Here is a 15,321-nt window from a genome sequence, read left to right on the forward strand (position 1 = left end):
TAATTGATCTCTTAAGGAGGCCAACCTCGCGCCCCAAGAGGGCCTGGGCCTTGACCGGGGTGCCTGAACTAGGGTGCTCCGGCCGGCCAGTGTGGCCCTCTGCGCGCTGGTCTTCTCGGGGCTCCTAACTGCCTGGCCGCTCTGGCGCTGGGCTCCTCCGATATGCCCCCCATAAAGTGGCCCAGTGGTTATGGTTCCTCCGGGCGGAAGCCGGCCATTGAGAACCGGGAACCCTAGACAGTGGGGATAGGAAACAATTGTGCGCGCCCTAGTGAGGGAGGCGATCCCTAACTTCGGGGCTCCCCGTCTGCTTTCACCTCCAGGGAAATCCGAGGGCCGGCTAACTTGGGTGCGACAAGTAATCAGACAGCGGTGGAGAGCCGAGGGTTCGCTCCAGCTGAAGCGCAGTCGATCGACACTTAGCGACTTTCCGCGGTGAGTCCAGGATCTTTGCCTGACGACCCCATTGTCTGAGCGCCCCGCACCGCTTACCGCCCACCTCCCCGCCCCTTACTCACACCGCAGGTCTCACTTCAGTTGGGGGTGGGGAGTTGGGAACTGTGGTGAATGGGAAGGGGGGTGAACAAAGCCAAGCTCCCGCCATTCTCTGCCTGCGCCCTCTCCAGACCGATGCGCGAGGAGGCTAGGGTGCGCCCGCAGCGCACTGGCACCGGACCCCGAGGCTGACCGGCGCTGGGGACCCCCGAGCTGGCGAAGTGCGGGTTCGTGGTGGGGGCCTCAGCAGTCAGTACCCAGGACCACCTTAAAAGCGGGCCCCGCCCCGGGCCCGGAGCTCGGGCTGCGCTGATTGGTGCAAATGTAATGGCTGAAATTGATTGCTGAAATGCAAAACTTGTTGCTGCTTCTCCGGGCTCTGGGCGAGAGGCAGACACAGAGAGGGGAGCCGAGACCCTCGGAACGCCCCACGCAGAGCCCCCCCGCCAGCCAGGAGAGGGGTGCGCGGACCCCCCAGAGCTGCCCCCGCCTCCCTCCCATTCCGGGCTCCGAGAGCGCAGCCGGAAAGCCTTAGCCTGCTAGCCCAGCGTGGCCCCCAACCAGCGTACGCCCCCCTCCCTGGGTCCGAGGGCGACTTGCGAAGCACCTCGGCGGGGAGGCAGGGAACCCTAGCCTTGGAGCGACCCAACCCCTCGTTTTGCTGCCCGCCCGCGCCTGGAACGGGGCGCGGAGATCCCTGCGAACTCAGAGACCTAACAGCGGAGGACAGAAGCGTCAGGCGGCGGACGTGGCCGCGAAGCGGCGCGCCGGGGTGCAGCGCACCCGCCGCGGAACAGGGGAGCCGCGCCTTCCACCAACCCTCGGTTTCAACCCCGGGCACCCGCCTCCTCCTCAGCCCCGCTGAGCTCTCGGCTCTGGGACCGGCACCGGTGATGCAGAGCGGAGCCTCCAGTCCTCCGACTCCCTGAAGAAGCAGTAGCCGCTTGCTCGGGCCGACGGGGACTGTGCGAGCGGATCCTGCTTGGCTGAGGCTCGGGCTGCGGAACGCGGGGACTCCGGGGGGAGGGGGGAGGGACCGCTCGGTCTTTGCCCCGGCGCCAGCCACGGCTTTGAAGGGTCTCCCTGCTTGGCCCCTTAGCAGCTCCGCCACGGACTCCGGGAGGCTTCAGGCAGCGTCCAGGGGCTCCCCACCCAAACCGATCGGACTTGAGAAGGTGATTGCTCTGCTTTCCCTCCCTCCTTCCCGCCTCCTTCCCCCTACTTAACTTTTTGTCTTCAGTCACCCGCAGCTCCGTCCCCTCCCCGCAAACCCACCCGCGGCTGTGCTAACGTCCCAGGGCATGGGCCCCCCAACACGGCTCCTGGAGGCCCCGCGGCGCCGCAAGATGTGAGAGGCCCGCGTCGGGCAGAGCGAGAGCTTCGGGAGAGGAGCTGATAACCCCCAGCCTTCACAAGCCAGGCGAGGTGGCGGTGCGCGCTGCGTCCCTGCGCTGCTGAGCGTCTCGGAGCGCCCAACCCAGGGCCGAAACGAGTAGCTGGCCGGAGGCGCGCCGCGGAGAGCAGGCTGTCATGCCCTATTGATCTCCCCGCCCCCCGCCAAGTATGTTTGGGCTGGACCAATTCGAGCCCCAGATCAACAGCAGGAACGCTGGCCAGGGCGAGAGGAACTTTAACGAGGCCGGACTAAGCATGAACGCCCACTTTAAGGCCCCGGCTTTCCACGCGGGGGGACCCCCTGGCCCCGTGGACCCTGCCATGAGCGGGCTGGGCGAATCCCCGATCTTGGGCATGAACATGGAGCCTTATGGGTTTCACGCGCGCGGCCACTCGGAGTTGCACGCGGGGGGGCTGCAGGCGCAGCCGGTGCACGGATTCTTTGGAGGCCAACAGCCGCACCACGGCCACCCGGGAGGCCACCACCCCCACCAGCATCACCCCCACTTCGGGGGCAACTTCGGCGGGTCGGATCCTGGGGCCTCGTGCCTGCACGGGGGTCGTCTGCTCGGCTACGGCGGCGCGGCCGGCGGCCTGGGCAGCCAGCCGCCCTTCGCCGAGGGTTATGATCACCTGGCGGAGAGCCAGGGGCCGGAGAGCTTCGGCCCGCAGCGACCTGGGAACCTCCCGGACTTCCACAGTTCGGGCGCCTCAGGCCACGCCGTGCCTGCCCCATGCTTGCCGCTGGACCAGAGCCCTAACCGAGCCGCCTCCTTCCATGGCCTGCCCGCCTCCAGTGGCTCCGATTCCCACAGTCTGGAGCCCCGGAGGGTGGCGAACCAAGGAGCCGTCGACTCGCTGGAATACAATTACCCGGGCGAGCCGCCCTCGGGACATTTCGACATGTTTTCCCCCTCTGATTCTGAGGGGCAGCTGCCTCATTATGCAGCGGGTCGTCAGGTTCCCGGGGGCTCTTTCCCGGGTGCCTCGGCCATGCCTAGAGCTGCAGGCATGGTGGGCTTGTCCAAAATGCACGCCCAGCAGCAGCAACAGCAGCAGCAGCAGCAGCAGCAGCACGGAGTGTTCTTCGAGAGGTTCGGCGGGACCCGCAAGATGCCCGTGGGTCTGGAGCCTGCAGTAGGCTCCAGGCACCCGTTAATGCAGCCTCCCCAGCAGGCCCCGCCGCCGCCTCCGCAGCAGCCCCCGCAGCAGCCGCCGCCGCCGCCGCCTCCGCAGCAGCAACAGCCGCCGCCGCCGCCGCCGCCACCGCCGCCGCCTGGGCTTCTGGTCCGGCAAAATTCGTGTCCGCCTGCGCTCCCGCGTCCCCAGCAGGGCGAGGCGGGCACGCCCAGCGGCGGCCTGCAGGACGGGGGCCCCATGCTGCCCAGCCAACACGCGCAGTTCGAGTACCCCATCCACCGGCTGGAGAACCGGAGCATGCACCCTTATTCTGAGCCTGTATTCAACATGCAGCACCCTCCTCCGCAGCAGACGCCCAACCAGCGGCTGCAGCATTTCGACGCGCCCCCCTACATGAATGTGGCCAAGAGGCCGCGCTTTGACTTCCCGGGCAGCGCGGGAGTGGATCGCTGCGCTTCGTGGAACGGCAGCATGCACAACGGCGCTCTGGACAACCACCTCTCGCCCTCAGCCTATTCCGGCCTACCCGGCGAGTTCACGCCGCCTGTGCCCGACAGCTTCCCCTCGGGGCCACCCCTGCAGCATCCGGCCCCGGATCACCAGTCCCTGCAGCAGCAGCAGCAGCAGCAGCAGCAGCAGCAGCAGCGCCAAAACGCGGCCCTCATGATCAAGCAGATGGCGTCGCGGAATCAGCAGCAGCGGCTGCGCCAGCCCAACCTGGCCCAGCTGGGCCACCCCGGGGACGTGGGCCAGGGCGGCCTGGTGCACAGCGGCCCAGTGGGCGGCTTGGCCCAGCCGAACTTTGAGCGCGAAAGCGGCGGCGCGGGCGCCGGGCGCCTGGGCACGTTCGAGCAGCAGGCTCAGCACTTGGCGCAGGAGAGTGCATGGTTCCCAGGTCCGCACCCGCCGCCGGGTGACTTGCTGCCCCGCAGGATGGGGGGTTCAGGCCTGCCCGCTGACTGCGGCCCGCACGACCCCGGACTGGCGCCGCCCCCTCCGCCCGGTGGCTCGGGGGTGCTGTTCCGGGGCTCTCTGCAGGAGCCGCTGAGGATGCCCGGAGAGGGCCACGTGCCCGCGCTGCCCTCCCCTGGCCTGCAGTTCGGGGGCAGCCTGGCCAGCCTGGGGCAGCTGCAGTCGCCCGGGGCTGGGGTGGGGCTGCCCAGCGCTCCCTCCGAGCGCCGGCCCCAGCCGCCCGATTTCACAGCGCCAGCGCTCGGGGGCCAGCCTGGCTTCCCGTTCGGCGCAGCGAACCGGCAGGCCACGCCGCACAGCGGCCCAGGCGTGAACTCGCCCCCGAGCGCGGGCGGGGGCGGCGGCAGCACGGGCGGCGGCGGCGGCGGCGGCGGGGGCGCATACCCGCCGCAGCCTGATTTCCAGCCCAGCCAGCGCACCTCGGCCAGTAAGCTGGGCGCGCTCTCGCTGGGCTCCTTCAACAAGCCCAGCTCCAAGGACAACCTGTTCGGCCAGAGTTGCCTGGCCGCCCTCTCCACAGCCTGCCAGAACATGATCGCCAGCCTCGGGGCCCCCAACCTCAATGTTACCTTCAACAAGAAGAACCCGCCCGAGGGCAAGAGGAAACTGAGCCAGAACGAGACCGACGGCGCGGCCATGGCCAGCAACCCGGGCTCGGATTACTTCCCAGGAGGGACTGCTCCTGGGGCCCCAGGGCCCGGAGGCCAGTCGGGGACCAGTAGCAGCGGCTCCAAAGCCTCTGGGCCGCCCAATCCGCCCGCCCAGGGAGATGGCACCAGCCTCTCCCCCAACTACACCCTGGAATCAACGTCGGGGAACGACGGCAAGCCGGTTCCCGGGGGCGGCGGCCGGGGACGGGGTCGCAGAAAAAGGGACAGTGGTCACGTGAGCCCCGGGACCTTCTTCGACAAGTACTCGGCAGCGCCGGACAGCGGGGGCGCGCCTGGAGTGAGCCCAGGGCAACAGCAGGCGCCAGGCGCAGCCGTCGGGGGAAGCTCCACAGGCGAGGCGCGCGGGGCGCCTACGCCTCATGAGAAGGCGCTCACGTCGCCTTCGTGGGGGAAGGGGGCCGAGTTGCTCCTGGGGGACCAGCCGGACCTCATGGCGTCCCTGGACGGTGGGGCAAAGTCGGACGGTAGTTCCCCGCACGCGGGCGAGTTCGCCTCGGACGAGGTGAGCACGAGCTACGCCAACGAGGACGAGGTGTCATCCAGCTCCGACAACCCCCCAGCCCTGGCCAAAGCGAGTAGGAGCCCTCTGGTGACAGGCTCGCCCAAACTCCCTCCCCGCGGGTTGGGCGCCGGGGAACATGGACCGAAGGCGCCCCCAGCCCCGCTTGGCCTGGGCATCTTGTCTACCTCTACCTCCACCCCCGACAGCTACGGCGGCGGGGGCACGGGCCATCCCGGCACGCCGGGCCTGGAGCAGGTCCGGACCCCAACGAGCAGCAGCGGCGCACCGCCGCCTGACGAGATCCACCCCCTGGAGATCCTCCAGGCACAGATCCAGCTGCAGAGGCAGCAGTTCAGCATCTCTGAGGACCAGCCCCTGGGGCTCAAAGGTGGCAAGAAGGGTGAGTGTGCTGTGGGGGCTTCTGGTGCGCAGAATGGTGACAGCGAGCTGGGCAGCTGCTGCTCCGAGGCCGTCAAGAGCGCCATGAGCACCATCGATCTGGACTCGCTGATGGCAGAGCACAGCGCCACCTGGTACCTGCCGGCCGACAAGGCTTTGGTGGACGGCGCAGAGGAGGACAAGACGCTGGCACCCTGGGAGAAGGCCAAACCCCAGAACCCCAACAGCAAAGAAGGTATATGCACTCATTCCCTGTTCCCTTCTCACCTGGTGGATACCCGCCCCACCCCCATTGCAGGCCTTAGCTTCTGCCTTGAAGGCTCCATGAAAGGGTAGTGTCCCTTGGGGTCAGGAGGACGCAGTTCAGAGCTGGGTACCCTTCCTTTGGTTACACCTAGGGCTCTGTGGGCAGACCCCTTCCCTCCCCCCAGGTGCTGCCAGGTAGATTCTGGTTCCAGAGGGTGGTAACAACTTAGGCGGAAGCCCTTTGGGGATTATTGTAGAGCCCCACCCCCTCAAGTTTTAGCTGAGTTACTGGGTCCCCAGAGCACTGGGCCCCTTCCCTTTCACACTCAGACCCCCTCCTCACCTTCAACATTCAGGCTCCTTCCACTTTTCAGGAGTTGTTTGCCACCCACCCCACCCCCCCTTCCTGGCAGGACACCTGGGAAGTTGTGTTAATGCCTCCCCACCTTTTCCTAGTCAGCCAACCTTCAGCTTGAGTTCCCTTCTGTGTGCCAGCATCTTTGGGAAAAAAAAGTTACCAGTTCTGTTGTCTGCAGCATCATTCAGAGGCAACGCCTAATTTGACCTTTGTTCCTAATGAATAACTGTTTTGTCTCTTCTTAACTATTAGAGTTTCATTGAAAAACTGGAGACCTGTCGGGATGGTAGGAGGCAGGCAGTCTTCAGAGTGCACCTCCCTGACATTTGATGGGGGGGCCTGGGCTGGAGTGGGGTCCACTTGGCAGAGACCAGACCAATCGGCCAGGGCTTCATTTGTGTATGGGGATATGGATATATATTCTTAAGACACAAAGGACCCGCGTTTGTCAATATCTCGCCTGGCTTTGGTGACAGATGTCCGTCCCGGTTCTCCTTTGCATTCTAAGCGCTCTTTCCCCACCAGGCCTGGAGGCCTTTAAGGTGGGTGGGGGGGGGTGTCAGTAAATGGACCACCATTGCCGATAAAATAATAATAGTTTTTTTTTTAACCTAAACACGACTGGGCTGCGGTAGCTGTCCATTTTATTTTTTAATGGGGCCTTTTTACGTAACGTCATTTCCTACCTCACCCCCCCACCCCCACCCCCACAATGCCTACCTTTTTCTTTTAAATACTCACTGGATTTCCTTGGTTTCACCAGGCTGAATGTTACCATGGAGTCAGTAGCTGGCGATTTAACCGTGTCTTAAAAAAATACATCCCCCATCCTCGCCTTCTCTTAAGGTTCTTTTCCTCTGCCTTAGTTTTCCTAGTCCACATCCTGCATCTTGCCATCTCTTGACCCAGGGTTTAAGGTGATGGTAGGTTTTAGGAGAAGGGGATGGGGGGGGGGGGAGGAGGGGGAGGGGAAGTGCGTCAGGAGTTGGGTGGCTCAGAACTCCGGGCTTTCACGCCCGCCTGTCCCGGGTAGCTTTCCCGCTTGGGTTTTCTAATTCATGAATGCGGCCTTGCTGCTTTTCTCTTTGTTCGCCTACTGCCCAGCCCGGGACGCCGCTCTCTCATTTGAAGCTGGGTGTTTAGCATGCACAGCAGACGCTGCGGCCAGCATCAGCATTCTCCAGGCTTCTCCCAGGCAAGGCCATAAATTGGTTAGTTTGGGACCCTCCGCTGCCTCTTCCTTTCCCCCCCCTCCCTCCTTTTTAAAATGGAGTTGGACCCAGCATCCTGTTTGCTCTGCCCCGCTTCTCTTTTATTTTCTTGTACACAACATCTCGGGCCTGCCGATCAATAACTGGTTAGCACAAATCCCAGCCCCTGTCACTTCTACCTGGCTTGGTCTGGCTGCCCCTCCCCCTCCCCCTTCTCCCACTCCCCCCCCCCCCGCCCCCACAGTAATTAAGACCACATTGGCCAAAATGGGGTGAGAAGAGTTAAAAAGAAAAAAAAAACCCCACGATTTAGAGAATTAATAAAGAAAAACCGGTAACGCTTTGCCTGCAAGTCGTTTGAAGGGCCTTAGGTGCAGAGGAATTGGGTGGTTTTAACGAGATTTTTTTTAAGGTGTTGCACTGTTCCCTTCCCAGTCTGACTAATGTCCTTTGCAGAAAAAAAACGCAGACTGTGAATGAAGAAATGTCATTAAAGAAATGTTTTGTTTTGTTTGTTTCATTATCACAGTCAGACGAAGGAAAATATTTTTTTGGAAACAGACGCTAGTCACTTTGGGGTTGATTTCCCCTGTATACTAAACTCAGCCCTCCCCTGCATACGGGAGACGGAAACTTCCTCCAGGGACCGGCTTCAGGGCTGGCCGCCTTAGAAGCCTCGGCAGGGACACCCACTTGACCTCCTTTGTTTTCCACTCTGTGATGTGGGAAGGACAGTTTCCTAGATAAAGCCCCGAATTGAGGTCACTCGCAGCTTCTACAGCCTTGGGGCTGCTAGTTAAGGCTTTATGAGGTATCTGCATATGATTCCTGCCCCCTTACTGGTAGTAAATAAGGATGATTAAACTTTTCATTATGGTAACACCCTGCAGCTCCATCTGCATATGTTGTATAAATAGGTACACAGAGCCTTCAACGGGCCCCGAGTGCCCTGGCTGAAAATCAGAGTGAAGTGCACCACTTTGAAATAGAGTTGAGAAAAAAAAGAATTGAAAGGAAAGCGTCCTGCTTTTCCGTAAACACATGCCCAGGGTCCCATCAGCCATGAAGCAGCTTTGAATATACCTTTCCCAGGTTCCAGCCCCAGCGAGCACTTTCTTTGACCGCCTGCCCCCGACCTTTCAGGCAAAGCCCAATTTTGTAATGATATTTTATTTTGTCACGCCGTAAAACACGCCAGTACTAATGTGATTAAATATTAACACTGTTTCTGAAATTCTTCGCTCCGGTGACAAAATACTAGTCGGTCTTTAACAAAATGATCGTGCTCAGGTTGGAGAGAACGAATAAGTCTTTAGAACGGCACAAGCTGTGTAGCCACTGGGACGTGCCCAGATTGTCTTATGGGGTTTAGATGTCCTCTGGAGGGGAGGGAACTCTACTGGCAAGTAACACTTCTCACAAAGTCTAGGCCAGAATCACATGTGATGATGATTTTTTTTTTTTTTTAACCAGGAAAGTAAGCCTCTCCAAATTACACTTCCTCTGACTTCCTAACCCGCCAAACAACTCTTATATCATAAAACTCTACGTCTCATCATGAGATTCTGTTTGCACAAAGTTGGGGTGGGGGAGGGGTGAGGTTGTGCACAGGGAAAGACAACAACAACAACAAAAAAAACCAGCCTGAGTTTGGGCCTATTCAGACATCTATTAAATCAGCGAGGATCACATAAATTTGAAATTAGTTTGCAAAATCACCCACCTATCTTTGTAATAGCTGTGTGGCTATGGAGGAATTTCAAAACAGAGAAGGAGAAATAATGATAGTTTGTAGATAAAGGATATTAAGCCTAAAAAAGTATGTCCCCCGCCCCCCCCAACCCCTTACAATTTTCAAAACTTGAATTAACTGTATTCCCGTAATAAGTTTACCATTGCCAAACTTCTAGTCCGTTGGTTGTTCTCTATCTTGAAATCCGGAGATGTCTAGAAACGCTCTTTCACACACCGTGAAACGGGAGAGGTCTCTGTACACACTTTTGCATGCAATTCTGCCCCTTTTGGAGGTATGATATTTTTACAGTGATGTGGGAGAAATTTTTGGAATTTCATGCTTCTCTCAGTGTTCCAGTCGGAACACAGTAAGCAGTGCTAAGAAATACAAGTCAGGCAGGATTTGAACATTGAATTTCCTTAGACATGGGGCAGGCTTGGGGTAAGAGCCGGAGGGCTCCTAGTGCCGTTTTTCTGAGTCATTTCCCTTACTCCTTACACCGTGGAGAGAAATTTTTAAGGCTCCCTCAAAGTGGTTTTGGGAAGGCATGGAACCTCGCACTCCTGTTTCCCCCAAAAATCACCCAGCACGGGTTGCATGCCTTCATGTGACTTTTGCAGCATCCGGAAGGTGTAACCCAAAACTTCGCAGGTGTTAATCAGGGGTGATGTAAACAGATAGGAGCCCCCTTTGTGCAGCTGATGGTCTGGGTCTGCCTGCTCCCTGGCTAGTCTGGGACATACTACTACTCTTCTTTGGTGCTTGTTCAATATTTCATGGTTGTAATAAACCAGTCTTCTTTGCCCGCATCCTGACATAAAATCCCCACCTAGCACACAACTGCAGTTATACATTTCTACTAAATATTAATAAAGGACAAGGATTTCTAAGGGCCTGAAGCTTATGGGTGTTGAACTTATGGTTTCTGCCACTGGATTTTTCTGGCTGTTTTGATTTTAAATAGCCTCTGCCTTCTAATATGTAATATATACTTATATATTCTCCTATATATATATATATCTATACAATATTTATAGATTGAAGGCATTTTCTCAGGATTGCTTTCTTTAGCTTTCTTAATTTAAATCTAAATTCAGTTAGATTTCTTGTGAGGCCCCTTCAGACCGGAAGTAAGAGACTGTTGCAATGTACTTCTATTTTATTGAGATTTCTAGGAAAGGAGTGAGGGTTGGTTAATCTAATTTCTCTTTCTAGAAATGAAATTCTGTGATTCCTTATATGATTTTGTTTGCCTGACAGAGGTATTTAAATTTCCAAAGGAAATCTTAATAGGTCCTGAAAATATGGCTGCCCTTGCCAAGAAGTTACTTGATACTCTCTGCTGATATAAAATATACATCTTTAATAAACAGTCCAGGAGGACCAGGTGAAATTAGAGGAGGGAAATTCTTCCCACTCTGGAAGGGCAAACTTGAGTGTATCCTTGGGATTTCACAGGATCTCCTGAACTCACTCCATGCTGGAAGCTTTAGCAAAATCACCTTTCTGTCCACTTGAGTGACAATAACCTTGGGTCGTGTTCTTTGCCCAGGGAGTGATACGCTTTGCCGAAAGCATTTAGGAGATAAATATTTCTAGTTAGGAATACGGTATTTGCCTCGGTTTGGTTAATCTTAGAGATTAAAAGTCGATAGCTTTATGTAATAGGATCAAATGTCTGGGGAGTGTGTAAGGGCAAGTAGGCCTCCCAAGCACACTGCAATATAAAAACACCAAACCTCTTGTGCCAGAGGGGACCTGAATCTATTGGTGAGGGGGGTCCCCTGTAACTAGTGGGTGCACCTTGTATTCTTCCCTCGATGCCCCTCTGCTTGTTCCACCCAAGTCTTCAGTCTGGAAGGGCAGGAATAACCCAGCTTCATCGTCTTGACTCAAGTCAGATTTTGACTTGCCCAGCGATGTGTTTGTTTTAGGATGATGTCTATTTTTAGGCGTGTCTTGGGTGGACAGATTTGAGTGTGGGTTTTGATTGCTAGTGGCGGACATGTTGATACATACATGAGTGCATGATTGAGAAGAGAGACATTTGGGGAAAAATTTTCAAGTTTCCTTGCCTTCTGGTACACCCTGGGGCCCAGCAAAGTGGTCTGGGGGCTGGCTTGAAAGGGTGTGGCTGAGGTGCCATGTCCGGTCTGGGTCTATCTGCAGCCCACAGGAGGAGAGCAGGGCCCATGCAATTCAGCGTGGGAAGGAGCCCCCCACCCCCAAACCCCTCACCCCACCCCAGCGTACGCACATATACATATGCATGGCCAAGTGTATTTCCATCAAATCATCCAGCTACTCCTTTAGTTTACCGTTAATCTGCTTTCCAAAAGCAGAGTTGGGGGGCGCGCGGTGGCAGGGAGAGAAACTAAACCTTCAGTCTCTTTGGCCTTAGCTGACAGGTTCTGATTCTGTAAAGGACTGAATGAGCGCAAGAGTCCTAAAAATAGAGGAGGATTTTGAAGATCCTAATTATGAAATCTCGGCCTCCCGGGCCTCCTGGGCTGGGGGTGACTTTGATCTGGAGTATTTCGGTAGCAGACGTACGTCGCCCCTTGCTGAGTTTTGCGCGTGGAGGTGTCTCTCTGTCTGAGTTCAGCAAACACCACTCTCCAGCCGGGAGAGGAATCTTTGAATCGGTGCCCACCCACCCCTCCCCCACGCCCCCTCCCAGTTGTGGGAAGCGGGCGCTGCTTCTCATTTATGGAAATTCCTCTCCTTTATTGTAATCTTTTGGTACCAACGACTTGGCGGAGAGGACGGTGGGCTTTTGAATTAGTCACAGCTTTGCCTTCAGGGACCCTCTGTGTCCTGGTGCACAACAGCTCAGCCAATGGTCTCCTCAACTCATGAATGGGACCGGAAGGAAGAGATGGTTCTGGGACCCTGGCACATCACGTTTTGCTGGACGGGTCGCCCAGTGCCGAGGCGGCCCTGATCATTTACTGCCATCTTCCAGTGACAGGACAACACATATCCACACGCAGCCTCACGGGGCCATCAGTGACTTTAGGGTGTGGGTAAGAAGCTACCCCACGGATGTGCACTTCAGGGGCCCAGAACCCCCAACTTATTTTGTGACAGGGATGGAAAAGCAGAGTTAAGTTTGATATACTTGAACGAGGAGGGGCGTTTGAGAGCCATCATTCTCACGGGGGGTAATTATTGTAGGACTCCGAGGCCTGCTTTGTTTGCTGGCTTGCATTTTAATCAGCGGCCTCTGAGGTTTGGGAAGCAAGTGGAGGGTCTGCTCCCAACATAATGTTTGCCCAGAAAGGACATGGGGTGCGGAGTGGCAGAGAGGCTTCCCAGCATCATGAAATCCAAGGGGCTCTTTGTGGGCCCTGATAGCTTCAAGTTTTGGCCCCGCAAGGCCACTTCGAACTGGCATCCCTGATCCCTACTGCTGGGGGGTCCATCGTAGCCCCAGCATCCCAAATTCTCATTTTCCTTCTTGGCTGAGAAAGCTGGTAGGTTTTCATCACCTCCGCATCCTCGCCAAGCAGGATCAGAGGGAGAACTTTATAGTGGTCGTGTGCTGATCCTTTCACGAGTTATGCATCGTCGTAAGGACCCGAATGCCCTTTAAACATAACGGCAATTGAATTTAACAGTTTGGAGGTCTTAGCGCATTCATGATAACAAACTGGCTCTCTGAGTGTCCCAGATGGAACATCTTATGTGGGATAGACTTTTCCCCAAGGAGGGGGAACCTCCAATAAACATCCCAACACAAACTCACATGGTAGGGGGAAAGCAGGCTTTTACGTTCTGATCATTAAAGCTCAGGGGTCCAGCGAACTCAGCTCGCCCCACTTCCTCTGTAGCTGGTAGGATGGATTGTGTGACCCAGAGGCTCTGTCTTCTTCCTGTCTTTGACATCTCTGTGGAAGATCTTGGATTCTTCATGGAACGATTGGCCCTGGGATTCCGATTCTGATTTTCTGGGTCTCAGTATGACTTACCTCTGCTAGTGTTCATTTTAAGTGAATCAGGTGTGTTGGGAAATGATTTAGGAAAACAAGGAGACCCTTCTGTGAAGGCATCTTTGGGGCCCACTGACGCGGATGGTCTTTGGAAAGTTGGAGGGAACCAGCTCTTGTTTTTATCCTGCACGTGTCAAAACCCCGCTCCAGGGTGACTCAGAAGTAGACGACATTGTCATGCCTTCAGAGGAGACGTGGACTAACTTGGGTGCTGAGACCCTTCTGGGCCTTACCCCACCCTGCTCCCTCTTCCAGCAGACCATCTTGTGAGAACTAAGTGGCCCGGAGGTGCAATCTGAGGACTTAAAATAAGTTTTCCCTTCTAACTGCTGATGATAATTTAAAGAGTGTTTGGGCACGAAGGTTTCATTTGCTCTCAGAGCTTGGGTCAACACTTTCACTGGAATGGGGTGGGCTTGGGCCTTTCTGACCCAGCTGGCTTTGCCTGGTATGACTGGAGGACTCTGTCTGTCCCCAGTTTGAGAGACCCATTGGTGGTGCCCCTGGTCATATTTGGGAGCTCCTGCAATGAGAGGAGACACACACATACACACACGCACACGCACACGCACTTGTACACAACACACACACACACACACACACACACACACACACACACCCTGCCCCCTGTTCGTCCAATCATCCGGGGCAGGGTGAGATGCGGAAAAGATATGACCCCTTAAAGTTACCATGAAGCAGTGTTTTTCAGATGCCCTTGGATCTGGGGACATAAATATTGTCGAGTGATTGGCAACGACCACCAGGAATAAAATACTTCTGAGGGACCATCTTATGATCAGAGAAGGGCTGGGGAAGTCGGCAGAAAACATAGCCTGCTTTGAAATCCCCAGAGCTCAGCCTTCCAGAGAAAACCAGGCTTGGTTGAGTGTTCACTGGGAAGTAAGCGGGTTCTACCCTGACCGCATGGGCTGTTGGAAAAGTCCTTGAAATTCAAGGGCCTGAGTCCTGATGTGGACACTCTGTCCTTTCCTCTGAGCCGGAAGGCAGAGAGAGAAACAGCCCCAGTTAGGAAGACTGGATGGAGATGGGGGTGCAGTTGATTTTCTCCGGGGCGGGGGCAGGTGATCAAGGGATGGATGGAGAGGGGAGAAGTGTGTCCCTATGTGTCGAAATATTTACCGACACAGGGTTTAGGAGTGGAAAATAATTTGTAAGTGTGGAAGTCATTTATAGTAACACCTCCTGGGCGAGGCTGGGAGTGAGGGAATTGCTTGGGGGCTGGTGTTGGCCATCATAAAGGACAGAAAGTTCTCGGCTCAGCTCTCCCTGCTGGGCCTGGGGCTTCCACGTGACCGCAGATGTATGGGGGAAATAGATGTGGGGAACCCAGCCTGGGGCGGATGACCACGTCATGGGTCTCTTAGCAGTCAGAGCCCCTTTCTGTGTAGTTAGTGGCCAAGCTAGCCATGCGGTGCCGGGGCGTGGGGCGTGGGGATGAAGACCCAGATGGGCCCTGGGTGGATCGAGCCTCGTAATGTGGCTGTGGCTAACTTTTCCTGCAGAGAAGCTGGTCCCACGAGGCCTGCTGCAGAAGCATAGAGTTTCACAGATGCACCCAGATCTTTCCATAAAAGAGGGACGATGGGGGTGGGAAAAAGGAGTGACCTTTTCCCTGATGACCCCGTAAAGTGACCACTGATGCTTCTCTCCCAGCACTGAGCCTCTTTAGGGATAATCTCGCCTATTACAGACTTTGCAGGCAGGTCCCACTGTCTTAAAACGCAAGCAGTGCCCTCCCACACAATACATACATTTTTTTCCATTTTCTGAATGGTAGGCAAAAAGGGAAGGCAAGTAGATGACCAATTCAGCAAGAGGAAGATTTCCCTGACTCGAGATAAGCCGAGTGTGGAAAGGAGCTGGATGAATTAGAGGTTCACTTTCCTCCCCTTCAGGGGACCCACGGTCCAGCCAGCAGCAGGCCTAATTGGCTCAAAGCAAATTGACCATTTTCGTCTCCTGCGATGTAACTTTTGGTGGTGGTTTAGTATTTGAGGGAAGGGAGGCTGTGGACCAAAATTTGGCTTTTTTAAACAGGAGCAATTTCACGATCCTTATGCCGTGACTATTTCTAAATTGTCTGGGCATAAAGCTCTGGATGCCTTTTGCCGGTTTCTGCTTGTGCATGCAGGCATGCGCGCCCCTACTGGAGTATACACATGAGTGCACACACACACACAGGAA

The 15,321-nt window shown here is 56.2% G+C and overlaps 1 protein-coding gene across 1 annotated transcript in view; it reads left to right on the forward strand.

Moving 5' to 3' along the window:
• Positions 1-2,058: 2,058 nt before the first annotated feature.
• MN1 (MN1 proto-oncogene, transcriptional regulator) overlaps positions 2,059-15,321 on the forward strand; it is a 43,537-nt gene continuing 30,274 nt past the window's right edge. Inside the window, exon 1 of the mRNA XM_065890494.1 lies at positions 2,059-5,809. Coding sequence (XP_065746566.1) covers positions 2,059-5,809 — 3,751 coding nt within the window. The remainder of the gene's footprint in view (positions 5,810-15,321) is intronic.

Source organism: Phocoena phocoena, chromosome 13 (assembly GCF_963924675.1).
Source record: "Phocoena phocoena chromosome 13, mPhoPho1.1, whole genome shotgun sequence".
Lineage (NCBI taxonomy): Eukaryota > Metazoa > Chordata > Mammalia > Artiodactyla > Phocoenidae > Phocoena > Phocoena phocoena.